We start from the raw sequence: 26,334 nt of genomic DNA on the forward strand, positions 1-26,334 counted from the left end.
TCTGCATCTTAAAGATGATTTGATGACCATGTCTCAGCCCATCAGAAGAGGTGGATATTGAATCCAAGGTCCTTACCAATTAGCACTGGACTCTGCTACAAATAATGATCTGGTGCTGAAATCATGAGTGGTCTAAAATGAGTTCATGTGGCGGAGTTATTTCATTTGAGAATTTGGATGTTCCACTGGAGATGAGAAATATCGCCAAGATAAGAGGGGATATTTAAATATTCCTTGTGCTATTTAGTTAATATGACCTGGAAGTGCGGGATGCTTTGGGCAGTGCTTGTAGAGTGATAAAGAGATACAATTATTGCCAAGATTAATTCTTTTCTTTGAGTTGGACTGAGCTTGAATGAACTGCATAGTCTGTTCTCTCCTGTGAAAACTTGATTATGATGTGATAGATGTAGATGGGAAAGTTATCCTTCAGAATAATGCTTACAGCCCTTTCACCATCCTCACAGCTGGAGAGCGGGACCCCAAAATGCCAGTCCACAGAAATGTGCCAGTCCACAGTGCACTTTACAAGAAATGAGTAAAGTGACTCCTGTTCTTTCCCTGTCTCTGTCACTGGCTTGTTTTGAGACTGTAGGCAAATTGTTTTAGATTTTCACGTCTGTGTTTCCCCTTGACTTCAGCTATATGTTGCCTGTACAGAGTCTGGTGCTGTGATATGGGTCATTCTTCTGCTTTCTTATGTGGTGTGTGGTATAAAGGTGGTTGTTGGTTTTTGGGGTTTTTTTTCTTTCTTTTGGAAGCTCTAAAAGCAGCCATGATAACATTACAAGTGAAAATGGGAAACAAGCAGAAGGGGAAGTCTTAGCGTAGAAGCCTGTCCTATTTCTAAACCTTCCTTTCTTTCCAGTTCTTCAAAGTGCCAATAGAGAAACCTTATCTTGAGTTGATTAGATATCGGATTTCATGACTAGTAATATTGTGTCCTTCGAATGACAGCTGCTCTAGGGAAGAAAACCACTATCTGGAGGTGATGCCATTGCTGAGAATATAATTGATGCTATAGCAATATCCCATGTAAGCTTATTCTGAAATATCACTGTCAGATAAAAGGAGGTATATCTAAGAGAAAATCTAGGACCTTTCTGTTAGCTTTATTGGAAACTTAAGAAGCTAACAAATGACATTCTGTATAATAGAGAAGTGCTTTGTGTATTGTTTTATCTTAAAACCTGCAAGCCTGCCAAAACAGCAGCATATAGGAAATTCACTGGTGTAAGCCTTGTCATAGCCAGGCCTGAAAAGGTGCCAGAAAGAACACCCACAGCAAGAGTAAGTGACTAGGGGCAGGTTTAAAATGCCATATTTTACAAATTATCAGGGCTAAATCTCATCGATGCATGGCATTTATGTGTAGCCTTTATAGCTCATTCAGTCCATAAAACTGCAGATTTGGATGTCTATCAGTTCTGCCCCCCATCCTCATTCAGAGATGGTATGATTTCAGAGAAACGAGTTTTATAGTGTCAAAAAGCATCTAAGAGCTTAGCTCCAGCTTTCCAAGAGCACATTCATTGCATTTAGTGTTTGCATTAAATGGTGCTAGTGCGAATCTCTGCTGTTACTCACTGTAAAAGGTTGCTGGAAGACAACCCTGGCCCCAAGGGACTTACAGTGCAAACAGACAAGGCTGAGAAGCAGCAGAGAAAAGAGGTATTATCTCCTTCTTACAGGAGAGGAACAGAAGCAGAGACTTTAAATGACTTGCCCAAGATAGTTGTGCTGGAACTATGTGATGAGGCTAGATCTTCTTTCCTCCACTCAAGACCATAAACTTTATACCCACTTTTCTCTTTTTCCTGAGATGTTAAAATTGTGCTGGATTTGAAGCACGAGACACAAAGTGGAAAGATTATTAGCACAGCTTAATAAATAATGCTTCAGCCCTGTCAAGTCTGGGATTTCTTTGGAGTTATACAGATGCTTTTAGGGACAGCTGTGCAGCTCATAGATACCTGAAAGAAAGGTTGTCAAACCTGCTTAGAGGTGTCAGTATAGGGCGTCCTGGAAGGGTCATTACTCACTTTCTTTGGATTTCCACAGGTGACAGCTGGTGGAAGAGCAAATTACTATGTGTCATACAGACGGGAGCCTTTTGCACAGATTAAATTGCCCAAATACTCTCTTCCTAAGGTGAGTGCACCATTTAAGAACACAGACGTGTAATATCGGGAACAGCACAGCCTGCCCAGTGGTAAAGCACGTCGGTGAGGTTCCTCTCTGGGGAGCTCCATTTGTTGTTCTACTTGGATGGTCTCTCTTAAATATGGATTTGGGATCTTTACTTCTCTCTGCCTTTGATTACTGAATGTTTCAGGAAGAACAGTTTCTTTTTTCCTCTGTAAAAGAGCAAATGGGAATGAACAGAGCTCAAACTAACTTCTCCTTGACCAGTCTTCTGTGGACACCTTTCCCCAGTCCTACTCTGTTCTTTATCAATGATTTCTCTGTAAGCCTGGCTGTGACACTTAGGGTCCTAGAGAAAGGTTAGCATGCTGAGCACTACTGCAGTCTCAGTACAATGAGAGAAGCACAGAGTACAGCTGCTTCACTGTCTGCATCCTATGGCTGAATGTTGGCAAGAAGTCATGGAGACAGAGTTGGCTCCCTAAAAGCTGTGCCATATCAGTGCTTTGGGCACACACACCCACTGTGTGATGCTGATTAGGAGATGACGGAGATGGCCTAAGATTAATGCTGACTGGCAGAGCTGGAGGGAGGAAAGTTAGTACTGCTCATACAACTGTCTGGATTTACCTTCTTAGGCCTTAGCTTTCTACCAGATCAAAACTGTGCAAGCCTCAGAAAGGAGAATTATGTCCCTAGAATTACACTTAAATTCCATAGTGTAGTCATTCCTTGGGATTGCCTAGAACAGAAGGGACCAACCTTTTAGTGCTATGGCTGAACACAAATTTCTGGATAGCCCAATGCTGAGACCACTGCTGCCTTTTAGAGACTCAGAATGGCTGTTGAAGCTACTGTCACAGAGGACTGATAATCGACAGTAATGACCTTCCCCTTCATTCCAGAAGTGAAAATTTTGGTGGGATAATTTTAAGACATTTGGCTAGATTTGCCTTGTGGGCTGGATCTACCCTTCTGATTGCCTATGGGATACCTGCAGTCTAGCAGATATGGCATATTTCCTTTAATTTATACCTGAAAACTTACTAGGTGTAAGAAATTTGCATCTCAGACTCCTGGTGTTGCACCTCATATTCTTCCCATTCAGGTTGATCACAGCCCACAGTGTATTGACACCTGTATAGCATAGATATAGTTTATTTTGTTTGTCATTCCATGGTGTGGGATTCAGAATGTCTGACTGCACACCAACTTTTGGAAATCCTGATGCCACTTTTCAGGAGAAAAACATTGTTTATGCTCCCATCTTATGGATTGGCCTTGAAAGCTGCCCCACATTAAACAGAGAAGTGGACAGAGAGAGTGACTGCCCTGTGATTATCCTACTTTATTGACCAATGCTGTCACAGGTAGCTGGCCTGTTTTAAGACAGATTTGTTGGAGGCCCTGGTTTGGAATTAGTGTAAAATCAGGGATACTTTTGTCATTTAAAAGTCAAAAGTACTTTTAAGCTAGGTGTCATGGCAAAGTCTTATAGCCATGTAAAGGAAGCTTGTTTATGCTGCCCTTAGTCACTAGAACATTTTTGCTGTACAGTAATAACTGTCCTGTCAGCTGTAGATTAATGAACTCTGCTGGAGTTGTACATATGTGAGGCTGGCAATAGAGTAATGCAATATTTCCACTGCAACTGGTCAAAACAGATTGAAGTCATTGCATGTTTTACTTTATTTTCACACTGCTGGAATAGGTTGGGTATGTGCTTAATCTTTAAGGAATTAGAGCTGTTGGGCAAGAACAAACTTCCTGATTTAATCTTTCTTCATTGAGAGAAATGGCAAATCTCCCACTGATTGCACTTATGGGATAGAATTAGGCCCTCAAATGGTTTTTCTCTCCATCCCATGCTGATAGGCTATGTTAGGTCTATTAGAAATTGCCTCATCTAATCAACCCCAACTTTTCATCTACCTATCTCACACAGAAGATTAAGTTGCCTTCTAGGCAGGATGGGGATGTTGCCCTGATTTTCTTTCAGATATTCTTCCCCAAACCAGGTCACTCAGTCCTTTGGGAGACTTCCAGAATTATGGTTTCTTCATGCAGAAACAGCACAAGGAATTAATCAAGGCTCCTTTGCACCCTGGGGAAATTTTGAATAGATACACATAGATAGATGAAGTCCCACATAACTGCAGTGATTTTGCTTCTAGCTGAACCAGTGTCAGTGTGTTCAAACAGCGGTGGCAAGGATGAAGTGCTTCAGTACTCATCACCGCACTGGAAATCATTCCCATGAACCTGCTTTAAAAGAACACTGAGAAAATGCACTGTCAAATCTCTTTGATATTAAAACTAAATGGGGAAACCCTTGCTGGACCTTCATATCTTGGTCAGCAGCAGGAATCCAACAAAGGTTAGTGGGTGGATTATTTGATAGCATGTATAAAATGGGAGAATAGATCTTGGACAAACTCACAATAGAAAAGTATGTTACTAAAAATCACTGCCAGCATTAGCTCAAACTGATCCCTATACCTCAGCTTCAAATAAATATGAACTACCGGGTTTTTTGAAACTGGTTCTTTACCAGTTGGAAGCACAAACTTGTTAGTTCAGCATGTGAATGGAAAGTGTCGCTGCTTTTAGCCTGGTACTACACCATGCTTAGTGACTATGAGGACTCTAGGCTCCAAGGTTGTGTATCTTCCATCAATGATAAACCCACTTTAAAATTTATAAATAAAAAATGAAACTGGATGAAATTCCTTGAAGCTACCAAAAATGAAGAAAGCAAAACCTCTTTGCCCAGCTGGTGATCATTAAAAAATGAAATGCTGAAAAGTCACAATGGTGATAATTTATTGGATTGCTCTAACAGAAAATTGTTTAACATACCTATAATTCATGTCCCATATCTATTCTTTCATAAGTCATGGTAATTACTGCATATCCCAAAGGGCAAAGAAATACAGAGATCCTCAGTAATAGCCTTTTGTCTTCTTTTAACAGGACATGCATATTATCAGCACAGATGAGAATCAAGTGTTTGCAGCTGTTCAAGAGTGGAACCAGAACGATACGTACAACCTGTATATCTCAGACACCCGAGGGGTGTATTTCACCCTGGCCTTGGAAAACGTGAAAAGCAGTCGAGGACTGGAGGGGAATATCATCATTGACCTTTATGAGGTATGCAGTAAAGGTCACCCTACGAAGAACAGCAACTGCTCGCTAGTTCAAGCAAGTGTAAATCTCTTAGCAACCTTACAGGATCTTCATTTGTTTTGGGATCAGCCAAGAGACATTTACTGGATTTGATGTTGAGTCGACTCATGTGGGAACAGATGCAGTGCATTCTGCTGTAGGTGTGACAACTCGTTGCTTTCCAGTCAGTGACTGGTTAGCTATGCAGCATTTCCAAAGGGGAAGCCCATTATCCTTCTCATCCTCTTGTTAATGTCTAGAGAAGGACTCAAAATACTGTTTTTCCCCTTGGACAAATAAAGACAACTGCTTGCAGGCAGGGAATGTGGATTCCACCTTTGTGAGCACTGAGCAGTTTATGAATTATAAGCAAAAGTTCATAGGTGCCGTTTGCCCAGAGATAACAGCTGGGTAACTTCTACCCTGAATCATCATCTTTTCTCATTCTTCTGCCAGGCCTTTCAGCCTTGGCCAACAGCAGTCCATTCAGAGCAGTTGTTCCAGTTCCCGTTTTTTTCAGAGCATTCTGGTCTTGGTGTGTCATAACTTGTTGGATGGAAGATCTACTGAGATTCAGGGCTCAATGCTTTGCCAGCAACAAACAACTAATCGGTAATAATAATAATAGTTGTGGGCTGACTTCTACTGTTACATGGAAAAATGTTTTTGAAGTTACATGTAAAGTTTTTATAAATACAAATAAATACATTTATTTATTTCAGCCAGAATAATACCCATTACATAACATCATCAATTTGTTTATAAAAAAAGCAGGTAGTTTAAAGCAATTGGAGAAAATTGGAGAAAACTCACAAATAATGCATGAATCAGTCTGAAGGACAGGTTTTACATTTAATTTTCACCTAGTAAATATATTTTCCTGCTTCTGAAAAAAATAGAAATTTCTTGTTTGATGAACCAGATAAAATAAACATGCATCATCTCCCATTCCTGGGCAAACTCTGTGTTCCCCAGCTGTGTGTCATAGACTCTTTAGTGTCGATAGAGATTTTCACAGGGTCGTTCAAAGGGTAGTGTCACTCAGGGGGCTTTAGAGTGGAAGGATTTGCATCCTGGCTGTTTGTTGCCAGGAAGTTCTGGATTCTTCCTGCCTGACTTTCACAGCTGAGCAACAGAGACCAGACTCAACAAGAATCTTCTTGGGGACATTTTGACAGGACCATATTCTGCTGGAATGGGTTCTGCTGACAAAAATCAAAACATTTGGAACAACTGGGTTGATTTTGACAGAATTTGGAGTGGAGGGAAAGTGAAGAAATCAAGTTTGCAAAACATCAGTGTTTCAGCATATTCAGGATTTCCATCTTTTGTGTGAAAGAAAAAATAAAGTCCAACACAGAAACATCCCACACTGCTGCTGATGTGACCTGCTGTTTCCCATGTTAATGCAATCTGGGGGAGTAAGTGGAGCAGACCACATCCTTAGGCTCACGGAGCTCATGTGTGATGTGGTGCATGCTGTACGTTCAAGTCCATCATCAGCCTGTCTGCAAGCACTCCAGGAAATCCCAAAGTGGGCTGTTTCCCAAGGGATTTGCTCTGTGAACATCCTGGTCTTTTTCTTTTCAAAGAGAGGCTGCACAAGGTCTTTCAGCTATACAGGCAACATCAAGTTGTACTTGTAATGCCATTCACAGTCTTCTAAGGCTGAATTGAGATGACTTTATTGATTTTTCAGGGACCTTCCACTCCTGAAAGTGCTCAGATGGGCCTTACTTTTAGCCTGTTCTTCCGATGTATTTTTTCATCTCTCTCCATTTTTCCTAGGTAGCAGGGATCAAAGGCATATTCCTGGCTAACAGGAAGATAGATGACCAAATCAAGACTTTCATTACCTACAACAAGGGCAGGGACTGGCGTTTGCTGCAGGCACCGGACACCGATCTAAGAGGGGATCCTGTAGTTTGCCAGCTGGTGAGTGGCAGACCTTTTCCAAAGCACAATGACTCCTTCAGAACTGCTGATTTTAGTCATTGGGTTAACAAAACTTTCCCTGTGTTTTCTCTCTTAACTTGCTGAGCGTTACATGAATTAAATAGATTTCTTTTTCTATAGCTTCATAGATTTAAAGGGAAAATTCTGACCTTCTTTCTTGGCCTTTTTTATGGAACTTAAGTCAGAATAAGAATGTTTCTGGGAAAAAGTACTCTGGATCAGATTGTAAAAACAAATGCAGACATGCTTGCTTGTAATACAGCATCCCTGCTTCTCTTGCTCTCAGCTGCTGTTATGGTGCCATTTCAGAAAACGAACATATGCTGCTATTTGTAACAGTGCTAAGAGCAGAGGGGTCATTTTCAGAAGGTTCAGAGCATCTGTGTGCAGTTGCCATGGGTTCCTCTGATATTTAACTTGTTGCATATTAAAGCTTCTGCCTTTTGTTTGTTTCCTGTCAACAGCCCTTTTGCTCATTGCACTTACATCTGCAACTCTCAGAGAATCCATATACTTCAGGAAGCATTTCCAGCAAAGAGACAGCTCCTGGGCTGCTGGTGGCAACAGGTAAGAACATAAGTGCTTCTCACCGCTCACCCATGCCTCACTGGGAGCCAGACAGTGTAGAGATATTTCCTGTTGCTGTAAAAGCTTTCAGCTCTGTCTCAGCAAGTGCTGAGCTAATTAATGTTTGCTATGGGCTAGGAGAAGGCATATGGTCCCTGACATCAAAAAAGGTAATGCCTGTCAGTTATTTGTTGCCCTGCAAGAACCCTCTGCAGGTCTAAGCCCACACCTGAAAAGGATCATTACTAACTCCTCTCAACATCTTTACAACAACCAGTGTAGGTGTCTACCTGCTTGCTGGAGTTACTATGAATGAGAATAGGGCCTATAATCACAGCTGCACTCCTAGGAGGTATCAATACATTCCACCTTTTGAGCAGCAAGCATAGAGTTGTCACAAAGCTGTTACAAAGTCGGGTGAAGCCTGGACTTTGTGAGCGCTTGTCTTGTGCACAGCACCCACTTTCAACACTGTACTGCTCCAAGACTAGCAGTACTTCATCAACACTGCACGGGTCATTGTTATTGTGGGTTGTTCTGCAAAATTGTGCTTTGGCTGGTCTTGATGTTTTAATGGCAACCTGCTACAGTGCTTCACAGTGGCAATGACTGACCCACTCTAAGTAATGTGACAACCATCACAGGCCCTGTGTGCGCACAGCATGCAGTCTAATCAGGATGGATGGGGCTACCAACCGCACTCAGAACTCCCATAGCTCTGTGGGAGCTGCTGGGCTAACAAAGTGATTTCTGAATGGCTGGTGCTATTGAAATCTGGCCTCTGAGGCACGTAGGCTGTCATAGTGCTTCACAGGGAGGCTCCTACATATGCACAAATATGTCCAAATAGCTTAACCATTCTTTATAAGGCTCAGGTTATCTTCTTTGTCCCACTCAGCCTAGCAGTGGCTTGCGTGTCATGTTAGCATATTGCCTATATGAATTTACACTGTTTCTTCCAACCATTTCCATTCTCATGTCCTTCTGCGCGTCCATGTGTCTGCCAGACTAAGCCAGAACCTGAGAGACAGGTTTGCTTCATGACATTTATATCTCAACAAGGGAAACACCATGTGATTTCCAGTTCACTGATCCAGGCCAAATGGAGTGAGATAATTTGGTATAAACCTCCAGATCTTCCTATGCGTAGCCAAGTGAAGTCATCATTCCTGGCAGGTCACACTTGCTAGATGGATGCTTAGGAGCAAGCTCTACTCATGATGCTGTAATTGCAGAGGTTTTTTTTCTTTAACCTTTTAGGAAGTAAATAGAGGCAGCAGGACAGTGAGCTTCTAGGCATTGATCTAAATTGTTAGTAAATGAGGTTCTTTTCAAGCTGCCAGTGCATGAGATGAATGCTTTCCCAGTCTAACAATTAACCTTTAAAAGGCAGAATATAATTTCTGCCTTACTGCTTTGTACAATAAAAAGCTTAACCTGCTGGGAATATACACATCTGTTTCCACTAACCTGTTTCACAACAGAAAGGTCTCACCGTGTTGGTGAATGTGTTCCAGGATAAGCATTACAACTTATTCCTACAGACAATGGCTGCTCAAACACCCTCTGTCTTACACTTTGATTTACAGTGGTATGTTTTCAGCAATGATTGGAAACTTGGACTTTTGATACGAGGACAAATGTTAGATTCTTGTAAAAGGAAGGATTATGTTTTAGTATCTAATTGTACAGCTGTCAAATCTTGACTTGTTTGGGCGCTAGTTACGTTTGGGGAATTTGCATCCATGTAGCTGAAGAAAACTAGATGGAGAGAATGAAGAAAATAACGTAACAGATTTTCACAGAAAAACAGACAGAAAGAAGTGATAGCAACAGAATCTCACCTTTTTACTCTCCTCACCACAGTTTGGATATCCCTTTTCCAGTTTTGATATTTAAAATATGATACAAAACTTGTACTGCTTTTAAGTCAGTTGCTAAATCTTGAGGACTTCCATTCATGAGAAGACACAGGGCTAAACAGACCTTTGGACTGACGTAGTAGATTTATCCTCATGAACCTGGATGCGCCTATAGACTGTTCTTCTATACGACTGGCCCATGGCACGTTTTCCTTGTACCTTCATCTAAAGCAGTTGGTCATTCTTATTGGTGTCAGGGAAGAAGATTAGGTTGATGGACAAGGTGGTATTTCCCACATTCTGAGCACTGACAGAAAAGCCTGTCTTGAATAGTCCTGCTTTACTGAGCCAGAAATTTTATCTTTTGAAACAGTGTTGTCACAACAGCGTGACTAGCTGGATTCCATGGTGGTGACAAGAGAAAGTCAACCTGCATCTGGTTTTTGATTTCTCATTTTCCAACATTAAATGTCAGAAATTTAATTAATATTTTCATTAGTGTGTTTTTATTATGCTCTTGTTGATGATACAGATGTGTAAGAGTGCCACCTCTCCCTTTGCTATTTTTGAAGAAAAAGTATTAATTCTGCCTTCCTTCGTGGAAATTACACTTCCTTTAAAAACAGTGTCATTTGGAAAGTATAGGAATGGCTCACTGGGTAAAGAATTCAAGGGCTTTGAATAAAGAAGGTCATGGGTTTGACCACAGTATGGTGGCTGTGGGCCATTATCATTGGGAGGCTGCCTGATGGAGTATCTGTCCATGTTACATCTGCTTGCTTCCTATGGGATGGATGTTCATACTACCGGAATCCCACCTAGCACTGATTGAAGGTATTGTTGACAGACCAACAGAAAAAACAGTTCCTAGGTGACTCTGGTAGCTTTTTCCCTGAACCACTGGGTGCTTTGGGAAGTGAGGAGGTGGGAACAAATTAATTTAGAGCAGACCTGATTTTTACAGTGAACCTGGTGCTTGTGACAATTTTAACTCTCTAAGCAGAAGCCACATGCAGACCTCAGGGCAGTGTGGGGAATAAGCTAACAGGCTGTATTCAGGACTTGTGCAAGTTTTTCAAATATTGGGCATCTCTGTATTGCAGCTATCTTGGATTCTCTTGGATTCTCAGAGGTTCCAGAGGACTGGGGATTTAGTCCAAGTTCATTATTTCCTCTGTATTAAGGTTTTTCACTGTAAGATTTGAGGTTCTCTCGGCTGAGTCAGACAAGGGACCTTGGGGAAAAAAAAAACTGTTTCAAGCTCTAAAGTAGTGTCTCCAAATGGTGTTCTGCCATGCTTTCTCTATGAATGGTCAAAATTGATGTTTGAACTTTTCTTTGCATTGATGTGTGACATATCTGCTTCCTAATGCATGGTGAAGGCAGTCTTCACCCTTTAAGGCTATCAGCAGAACAGGTTTCCATCATAATGGAAATTATAAGATTAAAATTAAGAACCATACTAAGTAACCACTAACTCTCAGTTTGAGACAGCTGGGTCAATGAGAACAATCAATGTTGTCTAGAGTGCCATTCAGTCTTGTCTCTGCTTCTCTGCTGCAGTCATTTGACCCACCTTAATTCTCTAAACTGTTTCTGCCCCCAGGTGAGGTTTATACCTAAACAAACAAGATTTCCTTCAAGTGGAACTTATATTTCATTACATCACGGTCCTCATTAATTGCAAACCATTCATAAACCTAGGAAGAAGCTTTGTTTACTTGACTGCAGGTTATCAGATCAGTTAAGTGTTTGAGCATTTGAACAAAATCTTGAGTTGACTTTCTAGCCCCATAATTATGGGCTTCAGTGAGGCCTGGATTTCACCTTTAAGCTCAGCCATATGAGTAACTTCCCTCTGGATGCTTGTTCTTACGCAGGAAGTAGAGACAGAGGTAATTACTTTACCCTTGACAAAGACAGGCAAATTGCAGAGATGCAACTTACCAGCCAGAGCACAAAGACTACAAGTTCAGAGAAAAATATGTATGGAATGAAATATCTGGTAGCTGGGGACAGTGGCCCCTATTCTGCTGCCATTCTGATGATTTGTGTGTTCCAAATGGGCCTGGGTTTTCATACACAGATTTTCAAGTATGTAGGTCCTTGTCTAGAATAAGCCTGCTTTTAGTGGCTTGCAGTTATGGGCAATGCTATCTTTTGGGAAAATAAGCTGATGACACTGTTTCTCCCCAGCGTCAATTTTCAAATGGCACAGCTCTTGTAAATGAGTGTTGCTGCCTGACCATGGTGTTGGTTCTAGATGAGAATAGAATCCAAAGCAGCAAAAATAGCACTGGTCAGGCCAAGTAATTCTGGTTTCTTGGAAAAATGCAGTTCTGTGTTCATCCGTGCAGGAATGTCTGATGCTTGGTTGTGTTGCAGGTAATATTGGCTCTGAGCTTTCCTACACTGATGTTGGCATGTTCATCTCTTCTGATGGTGGAAATTCCTGGAGACAGGTATGTTTTGTAGAGCAAAGGGGAGAGCATGGAGCCTTTTGCTATTCTTCTTCTTCTAAGTCTTCCCAGTGGAGTGGAGCACTCATGCAGTACCTAATTTGTTTGCAGATCTTCGAGGAGGAATACAACGTGTGGTTTCTGGACTGGGGAGGGGCACTAGTGGCCATGAAACACACATCAGTGCCCATCCGGCACATGTGGTAAGGAAACTTGTTACTTTGCGAAGGCTTCCTGATGGGTATAGGCTGACAGTTGTGCTAATCTCTCTTGCATAATCTGATCAACATCTGCTAGTGTCTCAAAATGAGCAAATGAGATCATTCTTACCTGCATTTTACCATCATTTTGGTTTTGTTTACTAACATAACGATTATTGTACCATTTTATAAATATAATGGCTATATGCACAATTACAGACATATGTGAATTACTCTTTGCACTAGTCAGGTACTACGAGACTTCAGGTGGGGTTTCTTTCCCACAGACACACATATACCGAGTAATAAGTCATCCTATGTGTTTCAGGTATTTCTGAGAGGCTATGTCCCTCACTTCTGCTTTTTGATTACAGAATTTAGTATTAAACTGGTAAGACAGGTAAAGGGAGGGAGACGAGAGAGCAGTAGGTGTTGATAAGGACAACAGAGATATGGTGCTAATGTTGTTGCCTCCTATAGGATTCCCCTATCAATTTCCAGAGACACAGTGGTGGTAACTGAATAGAGTTGAGGTGGAATAGGGCAAAATGATTTCTCAGTTGAAGATACTGTTTTGCTGCAAATGGGTTTTAACAGTCTAAGCTCTAAAGGTACCACTCAAAATTATCCTCTCCTTAGCCTTTACCCCTCTCACTCCTTCACCAGCTAAGCATTGGAGAGGCATTTGGAAATTCAAAACTAACCTTGTTTACAGGAAATGTGTGTATTAGCATCACATGCAGTCTCTGATCTTGAGTGAAAGAGGGGCATGACTAATGGACTGACCTACCCAGATTCTCATGTTGTTTAGAAGTTAATTAGTTAGAAATAGCCTTCAGAGACAAGATTTGTGTTCCTGTCTGCCAGACTGAGTCTCTCAGTTTGATGGTGCTAAGCACATGTCCGTCTCATGCTTTTCATGCAAAAAAGGAAACGTGGCCTTCGTTCAAATAGAAGAAAGCAATGGTGTTTGGCAGCAGTGATGAGGTGTTAAGGTCTCCTCTACCCGAGTCATTATTGTACAAAATCCTTCAGTTAAATTACAGTCATTCAGAAGCTGGAGACCTCAAGACAGGCTGTCTTTACCCATCACAAGCTAATGTTCCTTACATGTACCTTAAGAACATTAGTGGTTACTTTCTCAGTCTGAAAAGCCTCTGGACTTTATATTCCTGACCTGACAGATAACTCTGGGATGACTGCAACATATATACCTTATTAAAGTTTGAATATGTTACATTTGAGCACATTTCATTGCCACTGGAGCTAAAGAAATGACTGCTTTAGTTTTGGTGTGATAGTAGATCGTTAACCACAGGATGTATTGGCTTGTATTCCTAAGGCTCTGTAATTTTTCTAGGATAGGGGAACTAAGTGTTCTCTAAGAGGTCTGTGTCTCCATGTGGGATTAAAGCAAGTCTTTATATGCAAAATGAGGGTTGCAATCTTCGTCTTGCTTTCTAGTGTTCAGGAAACAGGTTGATTGTTTTATCATAAGCAAGCTCATTACAGTCATAATATATGTAGGTATACTGAGCCAGGGCCAGGGGTTAGTCTAGGCCAGCATCCTCTTGCCAACAGCCTCCAGAAATGGACATATAGAGGAGAGCAGTAACAGGGCAGACCCACAATGATGCTTCCAGAAGACTCCAGCTTTCTGTCTGTGGTTAGAAAGTGTGCGACTAGAAACATTTGCCTCTGATAGGTAACTTAGTAGTCATAACTATACTTGAAGTGCCCTCAGGAGAAGACATCAAGACCATGGTGAAATCTTTAGACCAAACCAAGCATGAGCCAAGACAGAAGTGCGTGTTAGCCAAGTGTAGGTGTCACCAGCTGTAGCTACATGAGGCTGTGGCAAGTTGAGCTCTGGAAGAGTGAGAGGTGAGCCACTTATTGAAAGAGCTGTAATTGATGTATTAACCATTTGTTACTGTATTATTCAACCCAGGTGTAACTTTTAATTGTGTCTTACGCTGTGAAGGCTCTTTGTATGTAAAATGCACATTACGTACAAGTGCCTGTATACTTAGATATTGGGAAAGATTTGGTCACAGGTTGGCTTTCCATAGGGGCTGAGAGCCCAGTTCACCTTTGTTTGCTTTGCAGAGGTTCTTTTCAGATGTTCTCCCTTTCCACCAAGTGTCACGAAATGGCATATGAGTGCCCCACCCACTCTATTAAATGAGTAGTGATTTAGAGCTGTTATCAATAACCTCCAACAGGTTTCCTCCAAAATTGTACCCTTAGGGGCTTTGGAATTTGCTTCATATTGCCTCAGTAAGCACCTGTTTTATGGGCAGGAGTGGAATAGATTAAAGGGTACATGTATATCTATTAGTTCTCAGGCTGAGACATTGTACAATAAGTTTCATCCTGGAGAAAAGAGGGGCGGATAATTGAAAAGCTGAGAGAACTTTAGCTAAGCTAATGAAGCATACCATTTCCGAGAAATTGAAATGCTATTTAGATAGATAAGCATGCAAGCAGAACAGCATACAAATGCACAGGTGTATGGGAAGATACATACATTTAAATAAATAGATTTAAGGCAGATAAGCTTTTTCTATGCTGTTGTACTCCCAGCTTTCTGTCTTTGCTCTATAGTCAGCTTCCTATTCTGACAGATGTGCATCGTGAGTCGGGTGAAGGTGCTTCACGAGGTGCTGTGATAAGCAGGTACTTAGGGAATGGACTTGGCTTTTCACACTAGAGAACTGAGGTTGTTGTAACCCATTGTTTGTAATGCATACTATACTAGCCTCCTCATCCTTCGGTTGCATCTCAGATAGTGTCCCTGATGCTGCCTGCTTGGAGTGGAGAGGGTTCAGTTTCCAGCAAGACGCTCTCAGGCAAATCCAGGCACTCAGATGCATGCACGCATGCACACACATGTGCATCCCCCACCCCCCCACACACCCTGCCCTCAACTTTCCTTGCCGGGAAGACAGGGCAAACTTCTTTTTTATGCTCACTTTAAAATCAGAAGTGTTACCTGCTATTCAAAGAAGATGTTTGTGCCATGTTAGTCTCTTTGGTAGCATCCATCGAGAGTAATCTGTCAGCCTTCACAGCCCAGGTACCTTGCAGAATTACAGAGAATTCTGGAACGACCCTGCTGGGAGAGGAGCAAATAATTTTATAGCCGATAAACCTTTGTGCTTCTCTGTTTGTTCTTCCTTTGCTGGTGTAATTTGGAGCTGAAATTCTGGGCAGAAATTGTGCGGCAGCAGTTGTGTGGAGAGTCTTGGTGGCAGAGAGAAACTCAGTTGCTTTCAGAGCTGTTGGTGGGCAGCAGCTCTGGGAGCTGGGTGCTGGCAGCCGGCAGGACACCACTCTGTCCTGCTGTAGTAGCAGCAGGGTGTGCACACCTGCCTCTGGCTGTTTCCTGCACTGTTATGGGCACAGGCTGTTGGGGTGAGGCGAGGTGAGGGCTGGTAGCTCCTTGAGGGCTGGGAAGCTGGGAGCCGACCGAGATGCACCACCTGCTGTGGTGCCAGTGGGGCTCCCGGGCCCTGGGTGTCGGGGGGCCATGAGGGAGGCTGGGAAGGACACTAAGGCAGAGGCCACCGGGAGCCTGGCCCAGTCTTTATGCTGGTGCAGTGGGTTAGGCTGTTTGTCCACTCGCTCCTTTGCAGTTCTCAGAGGTACAGAGGTTACTAAGGGCGTAGCTGCGAGCAGGGTTTGCTAACCCTCCTCTGCTAATCTAAAAGCCTGTTGTAGTAACTCCAGTTCAACCAAGACCCTGTCAGCTGGGTTAGGATACACACACTTTTTGATAAAAACAGAAGGTAAGGTGCATGGTGGTTGTGAGTAGTGACAGTGATCAAAAGCCACTGAATTACCCTGGCTTGTCACTGACAGTGTGAATACTGCCAGCTTCTAAGAAGGGAAATGCTTTCATTTTAGCCAGCTTACAATTTTGCTTTGCAGCTCTAACAAGCAAAGGGCACCCAGACTAACCAGTGACTGTGGCTCAGTTTGGTCTCCTTCCTCCACCTCTCTGTAAAACGGAGACCACCTCTGAGATGGTGTGCAAAGAAGTGTTAATAGTGCTAGAGAAATTGTAGCTAATGACATCTGGCATTGATACATGCATGGATCAAAATGTCCCATGGTGTTGACAGCAATTTTCATGCATTCAGGCCAGGGCTGCTTATGCTCTGAGTGATGCCTCATGCCAGGTGCTATTGCAGATCCAGAAACAAGACTTGGCAGTGCCCCGTGATCCCTTGAGGTCTGATGTACAGCTGGATCAAGTATTTCCATGTCCTTTTTGCCAGTGTTTATACTTTCTAAGGCTTTGATCTTTCAAATCACACCAAGAGCATGAATTAGTGGGCTGGGAAATAGCAAAGATTGGTGCTTATCTATAAATCTAGTTGCTGGAGCTTGTAGACCTTAGCCAACATTTAATTGCTGCAGTTGCTCTAGAGTAAGTCCCTTTATGTGTATAAATTTTCTCTGCTTCTATCCCAGGGTGAGTTTTGATGAGGGAAGATCCTGGAGTAAATACAGTTTCACATCGACACCCCTTTTTGTGGATGGAACCCTTGTAGATCCTGGCATAGAGACCCAGATAATTACGTAAGTATAGCAGCTCTTAACTTTTCTAAACTGTAATGGTAGAAGGGGTGCATGAAGATCCCCAAGTGCATGGTGAGCCTCACAGTGTGCACTACAGCACTGTGTAGCTACACATGTAGCGTTGCATGAAGGCCTGGTGGTGTTTTGTGGTTTTGCTGGTGGTCAGAGACCCAGGTGGAATGTCCATGCACCAAACAGATGATGGAGGCAAACTCTTCCCAATAGTGGCAGGGGGTGTAACAAGGAGTGATGGTCCCAAGCTGTAGCCTGGGAGTCCAGGTAGGACAGTAGGTAAATCTGCTTCTTTGAGGAGTGGTGTAGCCCCAGTCAGGTTACAGAGAAGTTATGGTATCACCATCCCTGGAAGTTTTCAAGCCTTGGCTAGATGAAGCCACATCTGCCCTGATCTACAGTTGGTGACAGTCTGTTTTGGAGTAAGAGCTTGGACTAGTGACATCCAGAGAGGTCCCTTCTCATAAATACTGCTGAGATTGTGTTCCTTTGATCTGATGGGCCAGGGACTGTGGTGCTCTTCAGAGGCCAGAGATCTGTATGGTTGCACCTAATGTAAGTTCTGTGCTTGCTGTAGTTGTGCAGCTTGACTGTCTTTTGAGATTGCTGCTGAGTATGAATATCCCCAACCTCAGTGCTTGCTATTTGCATTGTGGGCTGTATATCTGGTTTTAGCTCAAGCTAAAGGTGTTCTCATTATGCTTATGCAGAGCTGAGGCCAGAATAGCCTTCCTGGTTTGGGGTGTAGTATACTATGATTCACCCATACCATGGAAGAAAGAGCTTGGGCTGGCACTGAAGGTGCTTAAACCTTCCTCCTCCCAAGAGTGCTGAAGCACTAAATAAGGCTGTTGTAATTGGTGGAGTAATGTTGGCCCAAGAACAGGCCAAGATCTGAGCTTAAAAAACTAGGGGAGAGAGGGAACTTTTAAAGTTCAAAGGCATCTTCAAAGAGTCGTCTGAATGTTGCACAAAGCAGATCAGAACACTGCTTTGGGATTCTGAACAAATCAACGACTAGATGCACTGCCTTTGTTGCTTGCTGAGATGCCTTCTTACCTGTATTTCCTCTGAGCTTGCTGGAATAGCTTTCTGAAAATGATCAGAAGGCGAGGTGGCTAAGATGCCTTAGACTGAGGCATGCCTATGAAACGTAGCTGCAGTGGCATGACAGAGTTCCTTTGGTTAACCGCATCAGAGGCTGTTGCAGCACCCAACTCAGGGGCAGGGATACACTATAAGTTTCACCTTGCAGTCAGTTTGCTTTTCCTGCTTTCTGCATCTGCACCTGAATTTCCTGCAGATTTTCACTGCTTGCAAGAGAAAAGAGGCTCAGGCCTAGTATATTTTCTTCTAGGCATCAGTCCTTTTGCCTACTTATGTGGCAGAAATGCGTAGGTGGATCTCATTACTGGTGTCACAGGTAGTGACAGACTGAGAGTAGACTGCTGGGTATGCTTGTCTTCATTTTCTGAGGAAGCTTGGATCAGATAATAGTTGTGTGTCTTGGGCATTTCTGCTAGTGATTTGAATTTATTCCAACTGGGCTGCATGATTTCAGTTGGTATGCCTTTCAAACACCATGCTTACATCAGCCTTACAGAAACAGAAGTTACTACGTGCTGTACCATCTGTACCTGCAGTTGAGCTCACCTTAGCTGCAGGAAAGGGGCTGGGGGAAAATCCCCTTCTGGCAAAGGGCCATTTGAGCTTACTTCTTTGCCATCTATGCCATGACAGAAGAAATGTGTTGGTGCTGTAGTCTTGGGAGGATTGGGAAAGTGGAGCTAACTCCCATATAGCCCATCTGTATCTCCTGTGCTAAAATGTCCTAGGAAGGCCAGGCTAAGTAATTATGGTTATCCTTTACGCCTATAAAGTGTAGGAGCGGCACTCTTAAGTTGTTTCCCAAACAGTGCTGGGGCAGAACAAGGCAGACTCTGTGTATGACACAGACAGCTGTTGAGATTTTATTGGTGTAGAGGTGGTATCGATTCTGATGCGGTTGCTAGTTTTTCCTTTTCTCCAAAACCATGCCTTGGCTTTGGCTGTTTCTTAGTAAAAGTGGAGTACTTGTTTGTGTAGAAGAATATAACTCTGCATCTGCTGCCTTGCTATCTGCAAATATTGCCCCTGGTTTTGCAAAAAGAAAACCACAATAGCATATGATACACCTGTGAGCCTTTTCACAAGACTACAGCGAGCATCCTGTTAAGGAAATACATGCCAATCCCCAGCTAAAGATTAGAGCCTGCATTCTCTTCACTCTACGCATTTTTCTCCAAATGCAGCAATAATGTGTTCACTTTCTGTGTTGGTTAATATGGTGTTTTTCTGTGAAATTCTTTGTGCAATGTACAATGTGTATCTTTCCAACCACACACACATGCAGAGGCACAGATCTGAGCTCAAATAAATCTACACATCGGCACCTTCATTGAAATCAATGGAGCTAATCAGTTTCAACTAGCTGTGGATTTAGCCCATTTACTTTATAAATAATGCAGTTTTCTTTTGAGACGAAAAATGCATTTTAAATCTAAGGTTATTGTTACTTCTGTCTCTGTAGTCTTCTGATGGAGAATGTAGGAAGTAAGTTATGTTGCTGAATACTGTGTATCAGCTTTGTTGAAAGCTTGCTCTTTTGAAATCTTTGCAGGAGTATTATTACTATTGCTACTGTTATTGGGATTGTTTTTATTATTACTGTCATCATTAGCAATTTTTAGAACTATTAATAGTCTGTAAAAGCCATATGAAGAAATTTCACATGATACTTGCCATAAATATTTAGAGATATTCCTATCCGCAACATTAATGGAACTGAAGAGGAAAGATCCCATTTGTAAAGCCCATACGCAAACCATTTGTATGCAGATCACTTAGGTATTTCCCACAATGAGAATTTTAGTGAACTCATCTAAAAGGGCAGTGTAGGATCATGCTGAGCTCATGGAAGCTTTGGCTGAAAAGAACTCAACGCCTTTCTATTGCTACTGGCTGTCCTCTGAACCAAGATGATACATGGCAGTTGGAGGTGCATGGAATTTGTGTTTGTGGGTAGAAATCTCAGTGATTTCAAGAAGCTGATGAGAGGAGCACAACTGTTTGGGATTAGCATCCTCCAGCTGATGATAGGATCAGTGGGAGCTTTCAGAGCAGAAGCAGGGCTGAGGCAGAGAGACCAAGATTGTGCTCATATTTCTGTACCACCAAACTGGGTAGGCTTGTGGCTTTTAAAATTTGTCTTTCATCCTGGAAAATGCAAAACATTTCATCTAGTCATCTCAGCTGATTCCTGTTAGGGAAAATTTCTTCTATTGCATCAAAGTTGTCTGTGCTCAGCTACTTCCAAAAAATAATATTCTGAGGGGTATGTGTATTAAATAGGCATTATACTCTAACTATTATTAACATATTGCATTATTAAAATATCATCATAATACTATCTTATTAAAAACAGTATATCAGTAGAATGACTATTATTCCCAATTTTCATTTTGTGGCACATCCTGTGAGAGGCTTTCTGGCCTGTTGGAAGCAGCAACAGTTTTAGCACAGAATTTCATACCACTTCACGGCTGTTATGTGAACAGTGGTAGTGTCTGTCTGTAATGCACAAGCATCCCTAGGATTTTTAGAATTTCTGTGCTTTGTGCTGTGTCCTAAGACGGTCCTATAGAACTTACCAGCATGGTAAAATCTGTAGATTAGCATGTAGGGTCAATGTATGATGGTGAATAACTTGGTGCACTTTGAATTGGGAGCTGCTTTTAGTGAGGAATTGGGAAAAATGTCTTGCACAGGTCTGTTTCAACCTAAATTATTCTATGATTTTGTTATTTTGTATGGCTATAAGGGTGCAAGAATTAATGACTTGCTTTCAGGCATAGCTGAGTGGGGTCTGCTAAGAATCTAGTTTTGTGATGCACAGGGAAGTACCATGAGACTGTGTGACATGGTCTAACTTGGAGCTACTGCTTAACCAAGGTGAATCCACTCTCCCTTCCTCCATTCCTGGCTGATCATCCACTTCTGCTGTTCCTTTTGCTGTTGTTTTGGTACTTGTCTCATCTGACAAGATGGTCAGCTCAGCTCGCTTAGTGTCACAGCACTTCGAGAGGAGTGTACCAAAGCACATTGCAGCATTTGGTGCAGGTGTGAGAAAAGCATCTGCAGAAAACAAAGAGTCCTTTAAGAAAATAACTGAAATGCCTAAGGGCAATGGGTTAGGCACATTCTTAGGTGACCCAATGAGTGCCTAGAAAGCACTAGTCTTTTTGAAATCTACAGTTTTCTAATTTCTGTCCTGTAGCCCTCACTGGCGACTAGTATATCTTTTACTGCTTTCATAATCTAATGGGTCAGATCTAACATTTCTGTGTTGACAAGCCATAGGCACAGCATGTTACTGGCCTGAGGTTGTCCACCAGTGGAAAGGAATCGGATTGTATTCCCCTTTTAGTTGATTGTGATACATCCAAACAGAAGCAGTATTTGCTTGAGTGAGCTGCTAGTCTGTACCATGCAAATCAGAGACAAGATGTTTTTGTGAGTCCAGAGGTCTTTATGTTGTTCCAGTTCTGACTCATAATTATTACCCCTGCTGCTTCATCTCCTGCTTTAAGCATCTCTCCAAAACCACATTGAGAGAAATAACCTTTTTGCTTCATAGCCATGCAGAGCTTTGCTATCATTTCAGTAGACTCATTATATGTGTGTGTGCAGACACTCATTTATGGATAAGGATCATTAAGTTTGTCTGTGCTGATAAATATATTTATGTAGACACACCCACATATGTGTATATAAATATATATGTGTTTCTATGTCTGTATACTTAATGATCCATATATATCTGTGTATGCATCATTGAGCATTAACATTTTCAGTGAGAGGATTTAATACAAGCTGGTCTGCCAACTTTGCTGTGATTGCTGCCCTTGGCTATGTGTATATTAGAAAATGTTTCTGGTAGTAAATGAGTAGGTTATGAGCCCTGGCCTTTCTAACACCTTCTCATTTACATGGCCATACAGTTTTACCAGAGATGAAGTGGGAGCATTTTTTTCCCAGGAGACCCATAAAATTACTGGCAATACATCACTGGGTGGCAGAGGAGTGGGGCAGAATGAATAAATAATGAAAAATGTTGGAGAAGGCGAGATGGATGCCAGGAGAAGTTTGAGGTAAGAAAGAGAGCATTAAGAGCGCAGGCCATATTGTGTCAGACCAGAGGTCTCTCTAGCTCAGTTCCATACTCCAATAGTGGCAAGCAGAGGATGCTAAAAATATATGTTAAAAAAAATAATAATCCCTTGTACATTTCCTCATTTACAGAGATTTTTCAATAAGGGACTTTCTTGGCCAAACACAGTATTCTTTGTATTTCTAAGACATTAATGATTTTTCTATTTTTTTGAAGTTTTTTCCCCTAAATCCCTTTCAAAATTTAGCAGTCAAATTATCATGGGGCCAGGAATTCCATGAGTTAACTCTTAATCTGGAGAACTGACTGACTCGTGGAAGACATCAGCAAAGTATGTAGGTATGAAGGCAACATGGACAGGTTCTGATTAGCACTCAGCAAAGATACAGCAGAATGAGTACGAGTGGGGCAACAGCTCCCAAGTCCAAGCTCCCACTGAGTTCAAAATTACATGGGAACCAAGAGTCATTTTCCTGTCACTTTCTGATAAGGTTATTATCGTCTTTCCTCTTTAAGCAAGACGACATTCTCTGCCTTCTGCTCAAGTCTTGCTGTCACATTTAAGAGCTAATACAGGAAAGAAAATTACAAGCTGACACAATGTCCTTGAAAGATTCTGCCCCTTTGTTTAGGGGTAGGGAACTGTGGGTCTGCCACCTCTGAGTGGTTGTGCTGAGAAAAGTAAGGCAAAACCAGACAGCTGATAGAAAATAGTGCCTGTGCTGGGATGTGGCCAGAGGAGCTGCCCTTCTCTCTACCAGGCCAGCCTTTGCCCTCCATAGCTGGCACCCCTGCTAGCAATCTCAGCAAATGAGAGAAGAGTGGATCGCAGAAACACCAAGAGACTGTTTTTCCTAGAAGGAATTGAAGTTCTTGTCCAACATGCATGTTTTTCTTAAGAAAAGACACAGACACAGTGTTCCTCAGTTCCTGTGGCCCAGCAGAGACCTTCAAACTCTTCTGCCCGTCAATCTGGTCTCTTTTCACTTCACTCTACTTGAGGAAAAAGAGAAGCAGCTGCCTGAAAAAAAGACAGATTTTCTTCTGAAACTTCTGCTGCTGCTGCTGCTAAGCTCAACACAGTATTTGGTGAAGAGGGAATCTAAAGGAAAGATTTTGCCAGAGGTCTGTAGAAAGCTAAATCCGACTTGCAGCTTTCAGTGCAGAAAACAACAGAAGGGGTCATGTACAGGGGGCTGTTGTAAGTGAAGGGTTCTGAACTCCATCCTTCTTTATGTTCATTTCTTTTGGGAACCAGGGCTGACCAGCCAGCCTGTGCATACTCTCAGGTCTACCAAAAATGTGGATTTTTTGAAAGGCTGGAGGGCGGATTTCAAAACCTGGTTTATCCAAGTTGCATAGGTGCCATGAGATATCTTAGAAAGGACTGGTAGGTTTTAATTGTCCCCATTGTGGTTTTATCTTACATTTAAGTTTTTCTTTCTTTTTCCCTTTATTGCAATATCTGTTTTTGGTGCGACCAGCTCTGTTATTGGCAATGGATTTTACTGCAAGGCTCTGATATGTCCTTTGCACTGTCCCCCCTCATGGGGCTGTGCAAACTGCAGCGTGTAAATCTGCATAAGAACTCTTCAGAATGGGATCCGTGAAATAAAAATGAATCTGTGAAAATGACTGCACACAGAAAGAAAAGTATAATTTAGAACTTGATCTGAGAACAAAAATTGCAAATATAATTATTAAGTTAGGAAACCAAGATGATTGAAAGGATATTGGCATTTGCCAGTGAGCTGCACTCCTGTATCATCTAATCTGATTTCAAAACCTTTTGGAAGTAATGAATAGCTGGGACTTTGCAAGAAAATCATCAATCTGCTAATACCATCAAGTGACTTTACAATGGACAAGAAAATGTGTGTTATAGGAATTCCCATTTTATCCCAACAGATGATCGGTTTATACCCTGGAGTAAGACAGCTGATTACCCATATCATTACCTTTGTTTGCAAGACTTAAAAACATTATTAACGATCACAGATAAATCAGTGTCATTTTCTCCTTCCATCTCCCTGCTTGCTAGAGGAGTACTCTATTTGTTAGCCTTTGGATTGCTGCATAAATTCACCTAAACAGTCCACACAGGCACAATATTGATTGTGCTGCTGATACTTGCAGTAGAGGCAGAGGTCTTTCTGTGGCACCTGAATAGACAAATCAGGTGATGAGAACATCTGCGTAATCTTTCTCAGACAGCATCATGTGATCTATTGGGCCTTAGGAAGAGGATGTCTGTGACCCAAGATAAGTTCCCAGCAGTTCAGCCACTCATAAGATTCCTGGCAGAAGCCATAACACATGGGTAAGGCATTCAGCTCTGTGACAAGTAATGTCTATCTTTGGCTTTCTGGGCAAACATTATTCTCCTTGGAGTCAAGTGCTGTTTATGGACAGTAGATCAAATATTATGCTAAAGAAATCAATATTGTTTGTTGTATTCTGCAAGTAGGGAAACTGAGGCAGAACAAGGGACATGGCTGTTGTCAGTCACTAAGCAGGCTGTCATAGGGAGAGCTTGGCATTAAATCAGGTCTCCTGAGTCCCAGATGAACCCCACTGGGCAAACTTTTCCCATTCCTTATGGGAGGGAGATGCTGAGTCATGTCTGTAATGCTCAGACAAGGTGGATGGAGATGTAAGTATGTGTAGAGAGGAGGACTAGGAAAAGGTGTGCTGACTGGAAGCTTTTATTCACTGAAGTGAATAAGAAGCCCCCAGAATGAGCAGCAAGCTGTTACATGATTTATTTTCCCTAAGTCAAAGGACAAGGTTTGCCTGATTACAATACAATTCTCATCTAGAGGCTAATGTGCTTTGTTTCTTGTGCTTTTAAGTAGGCACAGATGGATTACAGGTCCTGTGCAGCTCCTGCTAGCAGCCAGGCTGGGCTGTACAAAGCACTCAGACCTGTCATGGGGTGCACAGTCTTTCACCTTTCTGTTAGAGCAAGCTGTGAAATATTCTGATGCCTCAGACCTTGTGGGACTGAGAAACCATATGGCCTTGGCATCTTTTCAGCTCAGCCTGGCCCTGATCCTGTGTGGGGCAGAGGGTGGTACATCACACCAGCTTTTCTGGGATCTGGGAAGGCTCAGTGCTGGGTTGGCTGTAGAGTTCACTCTGAATAGATTTTTTCATCATTGGCAAGCAGCTGTCCAGAGGAGCCATAGTATAGTTTGAGGCATCTCACATTTCAGGTAGTGCTGCAAACCTTTACTCCTAAGGAGAGCTTCTCCTCATATGATCATTATGCATGGTTTCCTTGTTTCACGATCCCTTTGACTCAAACCTGTGAAAACTCCCCCACTGTAACTGGTCAGTCATTTTGTCACACCGTTGCCTAGTCAGTTACAGATCTCATCCCTCTTCTGAGCCTTTTTTCTGACACCCTGTGCCAGGCAGAGCTTGTCACCCTGCAGCACCACAAGCTGTCCCTGTCATGTGTTTGGAGCTTACATGTTCTGAGCAGTGGCTTCCACATTTGTGTTGGACATCTCTGGTTGGAAATCTGCTGATTCATAGGATGAAAAATTGAAATGACTGAACACGCTGTTATCCAGCTTCTGATAAAGGGGCACCACCTGCCTCTGTTGGGACCACAGATCTGTTAGCGGAGGAAACACTCAGACTGCTGATACCTGCCAGTATCTTTCCTAGAAGAGAGAGGCAGCATCTTCATGTTTCAAAGCTGTCAGAAAGTGGTTGTCTGTCATGAGTGCTTCGAAGAAGAGAGAGAACACTTCTGAAAAACAGCATTAAAAATTAACATGCTTTCCCACCCCTCTTCCCAGGTGTCTCACACACTCTTTCATGTTGCTGGGATTTCTTTTGAAGCAATTGTCATGTAAAGTGGTTTGGATACATTGGCAATAAATTTTTTAGAGAGCAGATTTCAAAAACTTTGGTTTATCATTCAGTAAGTTCTTATCACTTTTTATTGAAAAAAAAAAAAAAAAATCTGTCTTCCCCATTGCCTTGTGCAGTATTTGTGCAGCTAATGGAGAAACTGAGCCCAAACTATAGGGCTGCTTCATAATTACACGTTCTGCAGATTTCTTACTAATTGTGCTTGGCATTACTTGCTAACTAAAGATCATTCTGTACCATGTCATTTGCAGTGGTTTTCCTCTTCTGCTGGCACTGTAAAGGAA

The 26,334-nt window shown here is 42.2% G+C and overlaps 1 protein-coding gene across 6 annotated transcripts in view; it reads left to right on the forward strand.

Moving 5' to 3' along the window:
- Window positions 1-26,334, forward strand: part of SORCS3 (sortilin related VPS10 domain containing receptor 3) — a 312,444-nt gene that overhangs the window by 240,102 nt on the left and 46,008 nt on the right. For 4 of the 6 annotated variants that reach the window (XR_013930611.1, XM_080403456.1, XM_080403455.1 and 1 more), the window contains exons 8-13: window positions 2,062-2,151; window positions 5,119-5,298; window positions 7,102-7,248; window positions 7,734-7,836; window positions 12,084-12,360; window positions 16,837-16,944. Coding sequence is in view for 5 of the 6 variants with exons in the window: in XM_080403456.1 (XP_080259582.1) it covers window positions 2,062-2,151; window positions 5,119-5,298; window positions 7,102-7,248; window positions 7,734-7,836; window positions 12,084-12,360; window positions 16,837-16,944 (905 nt within the window). In the remaining variant the exon portion in view is untranslated. The remainder of the gene's footprint in view (window positions 1-2,061; window positions 2,152-5,118; window positions 5,299-7,101; window positions 7,249-7,733; window positions 7,837-12,083; window positions 12,361-16,836; window positions 16,945-26,334) is intronic. The other 2 variants (XM_080403458.1, XM_080403457.1) reach the window with 1 other exon arrangement.

The sequence above is a fragment of the Falco punctatus genome, assembly GCF_963210335.1.
Source record: "Falco punctatus genome assembly, chromosome: 9".
Classification (NCBI taxonomy): Eukaryota; Metazoa; Chordata; class Aves; order Falconiformes; family Falconidae; genus Falco; species Falco punctatus.